The 13,324-nt window shown below is 40.5% G+C and overlaps 1 protein-coding gene across 3 annotated transcripts in view; it reads right to left on the bottom strand.

Moving 5' to 3' along the window:
• ASTN2 (astrotactin 2) overlaps nucleotides 1–13,324 on the bottom strand; it is a 1,009,693-nt gene that overhangs the window by 609,715 nt on the left and 386,654 nt on the right. For all 3 annotated transcript variants that reach the window (XM_033237645.1, XM_033237646.1, XM_033237647.1), the window contains one exon: nucleotides 12,651–12,797. In XM_033237645.1, coding sequence (XP_033093536.1) covers nucleotides 12,651–12,797 — 147 coding nt within the window. The remainder of the gene's footprint in view (nucleotides 1–12,650; nucleotides 12,798–13,324) is intronic.

Raw genomic sequence — 13,324 nt, 5'->3', positions numbered from 1 at the left:
CTAGGATAAAATCCCAACTGCTCTTCCTGGGTAACCCTCCCATTAGATCCATTCATGCCCCCATGGAGCCCCAGCCTTGCTGGGTGCTACCTGCTCCTGCCACACCTTTACTCATACTGTTCTTTTTACCCGGAAGATTGCCCTTCTTGTCCTCCCTCTCTCCTCCCACCTCCAACAGAAGTGAACTCTCACTCCCAATCTTTGCCCATCCAGTTTCCTCAAATGGGAAAAGACCCTAGCAAAATCCTCTTGCTCCCTGAAGCTTTACCCACATCTGCCCAGTGGAAAAGACTCCGAGCTTCCCTGGCAACCTGGCTGACTGTCTATATGACCTGATGGTTCAGATTATCATCTACCTTCCATAGCAGCCTTTTGCGGTATAGTTAGTCCATCATTTTAAATGACACATGTGATCCCTATGAGGGTGTGATTAGCATTTTCGAACCATCTATTTTTGGCTATTGTTACGCCACTCTCTATTTCACCTTCGCCACCACCCTGTGAGGTAGGGGCTTATAGCTTCACTTTTATAGATGGTAGAATTGGTGGTTCTGAGAAGTACAGTGACTCGTCCAAGATCCATAATTAGTAAGTGGAGGAGTGTAGATTTAAACCTGAGGATTTAAGCTTCCAAATCCCATGTTCTTTCCCCCACCTCACCCACCTTTAATGCTGACTGTGCCTGAGTTTGTTCCAGAATCTAAGTCCTGGCCCTGAGCAGGCACTCAGCAAATGTCAGCTGAAAGTCTGAATGTATAGACTCACTGATAAAGTTTAAATGGGAGCCAGAGTTAAAGCCAGGGAGTGAATAAATAGAAGGTTCAGGGGTGGTCCAGGCCCTGGGGATCACTCTAGCTGATGGTGAGATGCCCCAGCCATTAGCTGAGGTTCAGAAAGTTGCCAAGAGCTTCTGGAAAACCCAAGGCTGAGCAGCTGCAGATATATTTGGCTTACATAATCCAGAGGAATGCGCTGGGGAGAAAAGCCAAATAGCAAGGCTTTGCTGGAAAGCAGGGCTGGGGAAGGGGGAGCAGGGATGCACAGGTGTTAATTATTCCTCCCATCTTACCCTTTCCCATATGAATACAATGCATTCTTCCCTTCCCAAACTCCCACTGGCATCAGAGATGTTCAAGGTCCCTCTGCAGCTGTGACTAAGAGGGGAAGCTGGGGAGGGACCAGGCTTCCCACCACGTTATTTTTCATCCAGGCAGCCTTGGGAGCCTGAAGTCCCTCCACAAGCTTGGATGCGATCCTTCTAAGCTTTCTTCAAATGGCAACTTGTGGGCTCAGCTGTTTGCTCAGCTGTCTCTGCCCCCTACCTCCTTGTTCAGGGGGCTGCCTGATGGCAGTTGGGCCCAAACCAGTCTGAAGAGAGAGTACTGGAGACACTAATGTGATGGCTGCATAAGGACTTGGAAGGTCATGTCCATCAGGAGATAAGTAAAGGGGGACTTTGAACTCCAGTACTTCTCCCTCTCCATTTAAGATATCGGGGCAGGGAAGAAACTTAAGTATCACCTTTTTCCCCTCCTACATTTTACAATGAAGAAACTGAGTCCTGAAGAAGTAGAGATTTGTCCACAGTTGGAGTGAATTCATAGAGTAGCTGGAGGATGATCTTAGTCATTAAATTCTCTATCACATTCTGTGGGTGTTGATTCAAAATAATTCTGTTCAATCTCTTCCCACGTGTGTAACACTAAGGTGGTCATATAACCTCTCTAGGCAAACATGACCTTTAAATTTTTTATGTGTCCCTTAAATTTGAGGATAATAACTGGATCTACTTCATGAGGTAATAGAATGAAACAAGTAATACCTTGCAAAGTACTTAGAATAGGACCTGGCACTTAGCAACTGTTCTGTAAACATTTCTAATCACTGTAACCATTGGGAGGTTTGAAAAACAGGTCTATAGGATGCACTGACATGTGTCCATGCCCCTCCCTGGGAAGCCTGCCATCATCCATTGCCCTTCTCCAGATAAGTGTCAAGGGTTCTAAGATGTAGCTCAAGTAGCACCTCCTCAAGACACCTTCTTCCCATCTCCAGCTTGGGATACTTGTTTGCCTCTCATCGGTGTCTCCACAGCATCTAGGACAATCCCATTATGAATCATTCACACTGAGTTTCATCATTTATCGACTTGGCATGTCCCACCACCACTAAGCTGGAGAAGGCCAGAGATGGTGTTTCATCTGTCTCTCCACCCCAGTATCTGAGCATGCCATAGACAGTATGGTATGCAAATGTTTGTTGATCATAGGAGGAAAAAAAATTAAAAATGGAGAAGAGGAAGGAAGAAAGGGAAGATGCAGAACACTATATAAGAATAAAAGAATGGTGTTATTAATGCATTTTAGCTATCTATCTTCCTTCTTCTAGCCAAGGGAGGCCAACCTCCCTAATATTCTACCTTTTCCTTACCTAGCCTTACCTGCTAAGACCCTATTCTAGCCCTAAGGTTTTCTTTATACATACTAAAGCTGTAAACAAACAGTGAGGTAAAGACACAACATTCTCATAATCATAACTACCCTCACAGTTGACAAAATGCTTTTAAGTGAATCAGCCCACTAACACTCTTTGAAGGAGGGAATATTAGCATGTTTTTAGATTTAAAAAACCCTGAAGCAAAGAAAAAACACTGAAGAAAGCAGATGAACCTGTCTGGAATCCACATCTCCTGGGCCACAGATCAATCCACTTAATGTCTTTACCATACCACCTTCTTTCCCCTGTGGATTGCTCCACTGCCTCAATTCTACACTATTTTGCAAACCTGAAGCCAATAATTATGGAACAACTAACTCCATAGACTTGAAGTCAGTCTCATCACAGCTCCCACCCTGAGTTCTCTCTTTCCATTCTAAAAGTCAAAGCGGCCTTCTTTTCACAACAACAGAATGGAATTATTAATGAGAGAAAATTGAGTTTGCCTACTCCTTGCAACAACCCTCTGCCCCAGTTCCTGGGAACATATTTTTGGACTCAATCTGGTATCAAAACACAGAAATTAGTCTCCAATTTTGGACGTCAAACTCAGTTATCTCTTTTGTTAGGAAAGAAAATTAGTAACAATTCATTCTGGTTGGAAGCCAAGCTAACATCTTAGCACAGAGTGTCATTAAAAATCCCAGTCCCACTGGCTGCTGTGGTATCGTTAAAAGCTTGAACATGTTCAGCTGCTTCGAATGGTTTTTCTGGGTTTGTTCTCCCTCAAGCCGCTTGTCACTTTAACCTGGGGATCAGTTACTATTTAAGGCAGAAAATGGCTTGAAGCATTTTATTTTTTCTTCCATGGTTTTGTGGATTTAGACTTTCCTAATGAAGAGATTTGGAGAAAAAAAAAAATCTACTCTAGGTGGTATCCACAGCTCCCAGCCATTGCCGAGCAAGCTGGCCATTAAGTACAAGAAAAAGAAGAAGGGAAAAAAGTTTTCACAGTTTAAAATTATATTACCAATTTCATTACAGATCTCATTTTAATTCTGACTGAAGCCTAGCCTTGCCTTCTCCCTGTACTCGCTCACGTATAGTTATTAAGTCTGGGTTGGAGTTCAAGCTATTCTCCCTGATTTCAGCATATTAATATGGTTTATTGGTATTTCATTGCCACCTCCCCTATGGGGGTTCTGAATCTCAGCTCAATTTATATTTCCCCTCTTTCTGGGCTCCGGGATGAAGCTTGTTTCATTTTGGTATTAAGGAGGGGTGTGTGAATTTGATTGGAGTTTATTTTTGGGGATGGGAGCAACATCCTTGGGGAGTGAAGTCAATCATAGAAGAAGAGGCAGCCTCAGACCTCCTGCACTGTCATTCTTCTTGATGTATCTTCTTAGGGCATCTGGGTCCACCTGTTGGTCCTCTCTTACTCCATTTTTTACAGACACAATTTCTTATATGCCTACTGAGTCAGAACCCCTGTTGGGTATCACAATAAGTTAGAACATGAATAAGCTGTGGTCTTTGCCTTTGAAAAAAATTAAGTCTAACAATCGAACTAACTTAAAAAAAAAATTCAATGAAAGTTTTTAGGGGGCATCAAGTATGGTTTTACCTTGTCCAAGGTTCTGAACATAATGTGCAAGACAAATATAATCTCTATCCTTATGGAACTTGAAACCTAGCAAGAGAGAACAACATTAACTAGATAAATATACAATTACACGTTGAAATAAGTATGATACAGAAAAAAAGCAGGGCTCAAGGAGAATGATTCATAAGCGAGCTAACAGAGGCTGGAAAGTAAAAAAGGAAAGTCTATGACCCTGGGGTAAATGAGAGAAACTGGAGATGTGGGAAGAAGTTTTCAGGCAAAGAAAACAACATGTAAATGTGCAAAGGGCCTGAGGCAGAAGGCAACAGAGAAATTTAAGGAGCCAATATAGGGAGAGGTGTTGTGAGTTAAGACTGGAAAGGCAGGCAGGGGCCTGACCTTGCAAGGATGCAAAGGCCACGATAAGAAGTACAAAAAAAGTGCAAAACAAGTACAAAAGAAGACATTAAACAGTTTTATGGAAAGTGTGACATGTATGCAATACATGTAAGCAATGTATTGATATTTTTCATTGTAAAAGATGGCTCTGTTTGCATTGTTAAGAAAAGATAGGAGAGAGGCTAGATTTAAAGCAGGAGGCCAGTTTGTAGGACTGTGGCAGTTGTCTCAATGACACTTACATAACAGTAACAGTAATAGGAGGTAGACTGAGGTCATTAGAAATGCACCAATATAGTTCTAGGTAATGTTCATGAAAGATGATATTCTTTATCTCTGGGGACTCATTGAAGAAGGTTTTCTAGAGGAGGGAACAAAATAAGTTATGCCTTAGAGATGGGTGAGATTGTCGTGTATGTAAATACATGATGGAGAAGAATGTACAAGCAAAGGTATATAGAGAGGCAGATACCAGGTAAGACAGTCTATTTGTCTAAACAGTATCAAGGCTGTGCAAATGTATTAACAAAGAAAAAGATAGAAGCCATATTGTACAGAACTTCCATCCATAAGCATGTTCCACAGTATTCAAAGATCTGCAGTCAACACGGAGCATTTTAAAACAAAGCCTGGGATGATTTCAGAGAGCAGGATGTCCAAGGAAATACTTGTTTTAAATAAAGTGTTTGGCAGTTTGTGGCTAAGGATCCAGTTACAATGTGGTGTCATTTTCCCTTCTAAGAACTGAAAATACTCCTTCCATGTATTTAAATCACTGCAAACTAGTTCTGAAGCCAATGATGGACCTCACTCCTCTCTAACAGCATGAAGCCATGCATTAGCTCATTCTTCTGGGATGGAAGACATCAAGTAGGGATGAGAGCAAATAAATGTAGGCAAGTGTTATTATTCACAATTTTATGCTCAAAACCAGCTACATGTGTGGCATATTAGTGAACCATGCCATCCCAATGTGTGGGCATTTGTCCTTATGATTTCATGGGCTAAGAAGGAATACTCAGATCCCAAATACTTCAGTCATAGAGAACAGAGAAGACTTGGATATCAACTTAGTTCAACCTAAAACATGATGTTAACTGCTTAAATTCACCTAAATAAAAAAACATTTTAGCATAAGTATTTTGATGCAACAACCATATCAATATATAAAATTGTGTGTGTGTGTGTGTGTGTGTGTGAATTTAGCTAAGTAACGTATTCAAGAGACAGAGACATCCCTTGTTTTCATCCATTTCTGAGCCTAGGCAAAGAATTGGTGAGACTCTGGGTGAAGTACTAAAGAATAAACAAATGTATTCCAAAAGTCCTAAAATAATTAAGTGGTTTTAAAATGTACAGTTTGATAAGATGGCTCCAAAATAAAATACCATGTATTAAAGCCAAAGGCACCTCTTCCCCTCTCTTCTACAGCTTCGTAAAAATGTGGTCATCTATTATCAGGAGATTTTCTATGACGGGGAACTCATTACCTTGCAATGACACCCCTTCCAATATTAAGAAAATATTATTACAACTTCTGACATTTATATAATTTATTGAACCATTACTAGGTCTTAAGTATTGAGCTAAAAGCTTTATGAGTATTATTTCACTTATTCTTCATAATAACTTTATGAGATAAGTACTGCTATTATCCCCAATTTATAGATAATGTAACTGAAGCTTAAAATGTTTAAGTAACTACTACAAGTCACACAGTCAACAGCAGAGGAAGACATTTCCAAACTGAGGTTTCATCTTCTCCCATCCCTGACCACACTCATCACCCATATAGCTCTCTCGTTTTCCTTCCTTAGGACTTCCAGAACTAGTCTGCTCTCTTCAAAATAAATAATAATTATCCTGGTCTCCTCTCTGGAATCTTAGAGCATAGAAGAAACTTAGACTGGGGGCTCAGGTAGACTTAAGTTTTCATACCACGTCATCTATGTGTTAATCTCATAAAACCACCTAGCATCCCTGAGCCCCACTTTTCATGTATGCAAAATGAGGATACTAAATCCAGACTCTCAATTTTGCTATGAGAATTGAAGGAAGAACCCTATGTAAAGTGCTTTGTATGCTACTCAATAGATAATATACTCAATAATAGTAAGTTTTCTTCCTGTCTAGGTTCCTTCAACTCTTGTTATTGAATGAATGTCTTCCATCCTTTCCTTAAGAGGTCATTAGGTACCTATAGTGCTTTTTCAATATTGTGACTGTCAAATATTCTCACTTGAATAACTTCCAATGTATAACATATCTTGGAACAAAACAGAGAATTCTAGGTGGAATGTTATCTGCCTACAGTGGAGTGGAACCATCTCACCTACTTCACCTGGATAGCTTGTTCCTTTAAAAGTAGAATCTTCTATTGACTGACTACATTGGGTGAATATATACTGACTTACAAAGGGAACCTCAGTAGATGCATAAACTAACATCTCAGCTAAGATAGGTGTTCAATATTAACCAATAACTACTTCTCAATAAGGCTAACTGCATGGCAATTTTGATAAGGTCCAAACCTGTGTGATCAGGGTTAGTATGTTATAAATCTTAAGAATAGACCGCCCACATTATATCCAATGCTAATGACAGTTACTGGAGTTATGCTATGAGGCAGCTCCATTAATAGGGCATTGATAAAGTCAAAGGTGGAGGAAACAAAAGACCCTTATTAAAGATGTTTATAACAATTCCAAGGGGTCTGAAGAAGTGATCACATATGTTAGATGGAAAAAAAGTAACACTTACAGAGTTATTGATGTAGCTCTCAAAGCCTTGATAAGTGACCACCTAGAGGGTTCTTGTAAAGAATATTAATATGTGGGCTCTACCCTCAGAGAATCTGACTCACTGGTTCTGGGAATTATCTCCCCAGATGACCTAAATGCAGATGATTTGTAGTTCGCAGCTGGATAAACAATGCTAGCTTAAGTCTGTTTAGATGCAAACATGTTCCATTTCTTCAGTGTGTGCTTAGGAGGGCAAAAAGCCACTGATGGCTTTGAAGAAGCCCAGATAAAAGAAGGGGTGAGATTTGCCAAGGATTTGGATAGGAACTGTGTCAGAACTCTTGCCAGCTGGGCTCTGCACAAGTGCTATGTCATAATGACCTTTTCTTTATAATGGACAGTAAGCATCGAGTATAACTATGCAGTAACACAAGGGGCAGAATTCATTTTCTCCTGGAAGACAGGACCCATTACTCAGCCCCATCCAGTGATCCAGCACCATGGACAGCTCAACGTGTAAGGGTAGCTGAGAGCTCTCTCTACTAAGAAGGGCCAGCACCTTGGCAGCTTGGAACTTATGGGGGTGACTGAAAAAGGATGAAAGCAGACCTGGTCTCAAATGGAGCTTCTTGCACTTGACACGAGCTGCCCTCATCCCGACAGGCCTCATTGAGACTTTGTTTTTAATGTTTTTTAAAACTTTGCCAGTCTTAAGGGGCCGGTATTATGATGTAGGTGAATATATATATATATATATATAAAATATCATAGAATTGTGCACTTTCCATCTCTGTTTGTTACCACATTTATGTTAGGTTGTACCACATTTATAAATATCAATGCTAAGGAATGACATGGGTTCAAGAAAATAGGCACTGTTATCACTTTCCCTCTCATCCCCCTAGGTAATACCCTCATATCTCCAGAAATCAGAGCTGGAAACTCCAGTAGTACAATTTATAAAATCAATTTTCTAGACTCTTCTGTACTCCTACAGAAGATTTGATTCTATTCCCCTTCACATCCCAGTTTCTGTATCTCCCAAAGGTGGATAATAAAGACTACTTTGGAGAGCTTTTGGAGGAATGAGATGAGCAGCGCTGATAGAGTTTCTGCCAAAGGAGGCATTAGGATCATGCTGGGGAAGGCGAGCTTGCTTGGAATTATCAGATAGCCATCCACCTGGCTTCAAATGCTGGATACTCCCAGGATTCCTGCTGAGCCCCAGAGATGGAGGACTTTCAAGTATTAACATCTCCAAGTGGGAAAGTCACTTTTGGCTGGAACAGAGCATATAATGTACTCCCTCTTCCATTCACCTCACTGAGAGTAGCTAAATTCACCTATTTAGTTTTGTATATTTTCTTGCCTTGCCATATTCCAGCTTCTGAAGTCTCTTTCTCTACAAACTGTTTTGATAATAAGAGTAATAACAGCTACCATTTTTTGGGCTATAACAATGTTTTAGACACTCTACTAAGCACTTCATACACATTATAACATTCAATCATCACATAATAATCCTTATTTTACAGATAGATGAGAAAAATGAGACTCAGGTAGCTAACTTGACTCTTCTATGTTTCATAGTAACTAAGCAACAAAATTTAGATCCAAACCAAAACCTACATCATTTGAAAGGACACATTCCTACCAAGATATTATGGCATGTAAGGGATGGAGATTCCATTATGCCTAGAGACTAAGATACTGTGGACGAGGCCTTCCCAACGCTGTCTTCTAAGCTTGCTCCATCACATCTCCAGGATGTGTACACTCCGTAGTTATTTCTCTTTTTCTTTTGTATTAATTTTATTTTCTTATGTTCTGTAAGCTTGATGCTCTGGCATCTGAGCCTCCTGACTGGGGAGAGCCCTCCCCTCCAGGGATAGTCATATCTTAGAGAAAGCAAAAGACTTGCCCAGGGAGCATCTCTTTCATACGAATATTAACCAATCCAGAACCTACACTCCAGTAATCTCCTCTATATGGCTTATACACATTGGGAAGGAATATTCTCTTCCTTCATCACCCTAGAGCCAGATAGCAAGCAATCAGGAGCAGTTCTGAAACCCCAGAGCCTACTAAAGTGATTCAAATTAGCCAATCTCAAATCTTTCTACCCTGCTTACACTGCCTCACCCATTTCTTCCTGCAATACCATAAGACAGGCTCTTTCCCACGCTTTCCACTTGGTCGTCCCTCTGCCTGCTGATAGATATGGGTGCTTTGCCACATGGTCTGCATGGTGTGCTGTACATGGTGTATCTGAGATCTGTCAGTATGAAAACTGCTTGTTTCACAACAGTTCTTTCTGCATCTGCAGACAAATCCTGGGTACATTTTAAAACTTCATGGGTACATTTTAAAACATCCTTGATGGCTATGCATCATCTGCCTTAGTTTTCTTTGATTCAGTATCTGTTGTGTGCTTAGAGATCTATTAGAAGGATCCTATAGAACAATGAACAACTCAGTTTTAATTCAGGCAACACTCATCTACTGGACACATATTTGCTGAATATCCATTATGGACCAGGCACTGTGCTTATCAATGGGAATATAATATTTCTCCCTAAAGACATAATTCCTGCCCTCACAGAGATTCCAGTCTAGAGGCAGAAACAGACAATTTCACAGGCTATTATAAAATTTTAAATTTATGACACTGGGCACACTGAGAAAGGGCACCTTTTAGTTCACCACACTTTGGTCTATCCTTCCAAATCATCAAGATGGTTTGTAGCCCTCTTGTGTAATGCCTTGATTTTGCTATTTTCCAACTGTTCGCCATTTCTCAGCCACATGCTATCTGAAAATTTGATGAACATGATAAAAAGCAGGAGTTGTAGTTTTCAGAATACTCCTATGAGGTAGGTACTACTATTATCCACATTTTATAGATGCAGAGACAGAGGCTCAGAGAGGGGAATTCACTTTGCTATCAAAGAGGCAGACAATGGAGCAAGCCTTTGGATTAACGTTTGTATTATTCCAAAGCCTGTGCTCTTAGCTATTAAACTGCTTCACCTTGAGCAAGTTATTTTCTCAGGGCTTCCATTTCTACATGTATGAAAATAAATATGTAAAACTTGAACACCTTTGAGTCTTAACATGCTACAATTAATGAGTAGTGACAGCTGAGAGATGAAGGGTAGGGATATGCAATTCTTCTAGCTGCATAATCCACAAAACTATTTGCTTCTATAAATTTTGTTCCTCCTGCTTTCCTACACCATTCCCTGCCATCTCCCCCACCACATATTTACCTGTCTTATGCGCACATATGACTCATTAAAGATGAGTCGAAGTCTTGTATGTACATGGGTCTGAAAATCAAATGAATGTATATGAAATAAGAAATATAAGTTCTGGGCCGGGCGCGGTGGCTCAAGCCTGTAATCCCAGCACTTTGGGAGGCCAAGACGGGCGGATCACGAGGTCAGGAGTTCGAGCCCATCCTGGCTAACACGGTGAAATCCCATCTCTACTAAAAAAAAATACAAAAAGCTAGCCGGGCGAGGTGGCGGGCGCCTGAGGCTGAGGCAGGAGAATGGCGTAAACCCGGGAGGCAGAGCTTGCAGTGAGCTGAGATCCGGCCACTGCACTCCAGCCCAGGCAAAAGAGCGAGACTCCGTCTCAAAAAAAAAAAAAAAAAGAAATATAAGTTCTGAATGTGTATGAACTTATTTGCAGTCCCAGTGAAAAACAAGCAGGGGCTTCTGCACTATGGTGAAGCTGGAACAATCAGGATGCATTAATAGAAGTTTGAGTGTTTCAGAGAATGGGGCTAAAATTCCACTTTGCTTGGTCAAAATATACTAAAAGGATGGTGCTAAGTTCTGAACACTGAGACTTAAACCATGGAGATAAAATCGAATTTCACTGAAGGAAGACTGGCAAATAGAGGGTAAGGATCTCAAAAACATTCAATACATCTCAAAATGCAAAAATATTTTTAAGAATTAATGGTACTAATAAGGTGCTACAAGTCAGAAAGTTTATTGCCTCTACAGAGCACTAACTGGAAGGAGGCACGAGGAAACCTTATGAGGTGCTGGAACTATTCTACGATTTTATCTGTGTAGATTCATATATAATCCTGTTACATGTCCTTATCACAAAAATATAGAGTGAGAAGAAACTTTTAGAGGTGATGGGTATGTTTATGGCATTTCTTATGGTGTTGATTTCCTGGGTATTTACTTATCTTCAAACTCACCAAGATGTTTACATTTTAAAAAGTGTAAAAGTATACAATTTTTAAAGTGTAAAAAGTTCTAAAACTGAAAATTTATTCAGTTGTACAGTTGCACAGTTAAGGTATGCCTTCTTTATTATAATTACGCCAAACTTCAATACATCTAAAGACGGTGACGCCACGTGAGAAGTGTTTGAGAAACAGACGCCAACATATCCTGGAATGTATAAACGGGGACAACTTTTCTGGAGGGCACTTTAGCAATAAATAGCAACCACCTGAATCAGGGCCCTGGATCATGCTTTGTTAATGACTAAGGTGGCTACGGCATCTCATTAATTGAATTTAATTGGGTGAAAAGTAAATGGTACAATATAAGATACTTGTAAAGTATATTTACAGGGAAAGAGAATATAAATATTATCCAGGACATTTAGGAAATTCCATTAAAACTCATACAGTCTTTCTTGTCATATAATTTTAATTAGCAAATACTCTTTGGGGAACATTTTTATTTTGAAATGGATCCACAATCAAAAGAACCAGTAGGTTCTCTGAAGTAGCTCAATCTTTCTGCATTCACATTTGAGCTCTTCCTTTATTTTTTAAACTTGATTGTTGTTCATAGGTTAAAATCAGTCTTTACTAGATAAAGAAAATGTGGTACGTATACACCATGGAAAACTATGCAGCCATAAAAAGGAATGAGTTCATGTCCTTTACAGGGACATGGGTGAAACTGGAAACCATCATCCTCAACAAACTCATACAGGAACAGGAAACCAAACACCACATGTTCTCACTCATAAGTGGAAGTTGAACAATGAGAACACATGGACACAGGGAGGGGAACATCACACACTGGGGCCTGTTAGGGGGTGAGGGGTAAAGGGGACGGAGAACATTAGGACAAATACCTAATGCATGTGGGGCTTAAAACCTAGATTACAGGTTGATAGGTGCAGCAAACCACCATGGCCCATGCATACCTATGTAACAAACCTGCACGTTCAGCTCATGTATCCCCGAACTTAAAGTAAAAGAAAAAATAAAAATAAAAAATAAAAAAAGTAAAAGTAGTCTTTAATTCAAATAATCCAGACTCCAAATGATAAGATCCTCTTCCAAGGTCTTTAGATGCTCCTGTTTTTTCCCTGTAACATATATAATAATAATTCTAACGTTGGGCCATACATAGAAACATTTGACCAGCCAGGGGTGCAAGGTGCTGAGTAGGTGTGGAGCATCTGCAATGCTCAGCTCTTACCATCTGCTATGAAGTGCTCGGGCACATGCAGAGTCACCTTCACAGTGAGTGGACAAGACATCTGGCTGCCACACACCATGGCCAGGATGCAGGAGCTCACAGCAATCAATGTCAGGGCTGTCTTGTTCACTGGGCTTTTCAGTAAACCTGGTAACACAAACACACACAGAGACACGAAATTCCATGAGGTGAGGAAATGGGAGTGGCATCAAGTTTGGGAATTCTATTATTTTCCAGTTGGGAATCTAACAAAAGAAAAGAAAAGAAAAGAAAATCATGTTTTCTAACCTTTGTGCCAGCTATGACACCTCAGTGGGCCCTCTTTGGGCCTTGGTTTAACACTCTGCAAAATGGGCTTCTTATGATTCCTTTGGGTAAACATAAAAGAAACAGGCTTCCTGAAACTCATGGCAATTTTCACTCCTCCCTTCCCAATTCGGTTGGTCATTCTTAATTACAATTAGATGATATTAGGCCGGGCACGGTGGCTCAAGCCTGTAATCCCAGCACTTTGGGAGGCCGAGAGGGAGGATCACGAGGTCAGGAGATGGAGACCATCCTGGCTAACATGGTGAAACCCCGTCTCTATTAAAAAAATACAAAAAACTAGCTGGGCGAGATGGCGGGCGCCTATAGTCCCAGCTACTCGGGAGGCTGAGGCAGGAAAATAGCGT

The sequence above is a fragment of the Trachypithecus francoisi genome, unplaced genomic scaffold, assembly GCF_009764315.1.
Source record: "Trachypithecus francoisi isolate TF-2019V2 unplaced genomic scaffold, Tfra_2.0 Lachesis_group16, whole genome shotgun sequence".
Classification (NCBI taxonomy): Eukaryota; Metazoa; Chordata; class Mammalia; order Primates; family Cercopithecidae; genus Trachypithecus; species Trachypithecus francoisi.
The sequence above is the reverse complement of the archived record's forward strand: the minus strand, read 5'-3'. Positions and strand labels throughout refer to the sequence as shown.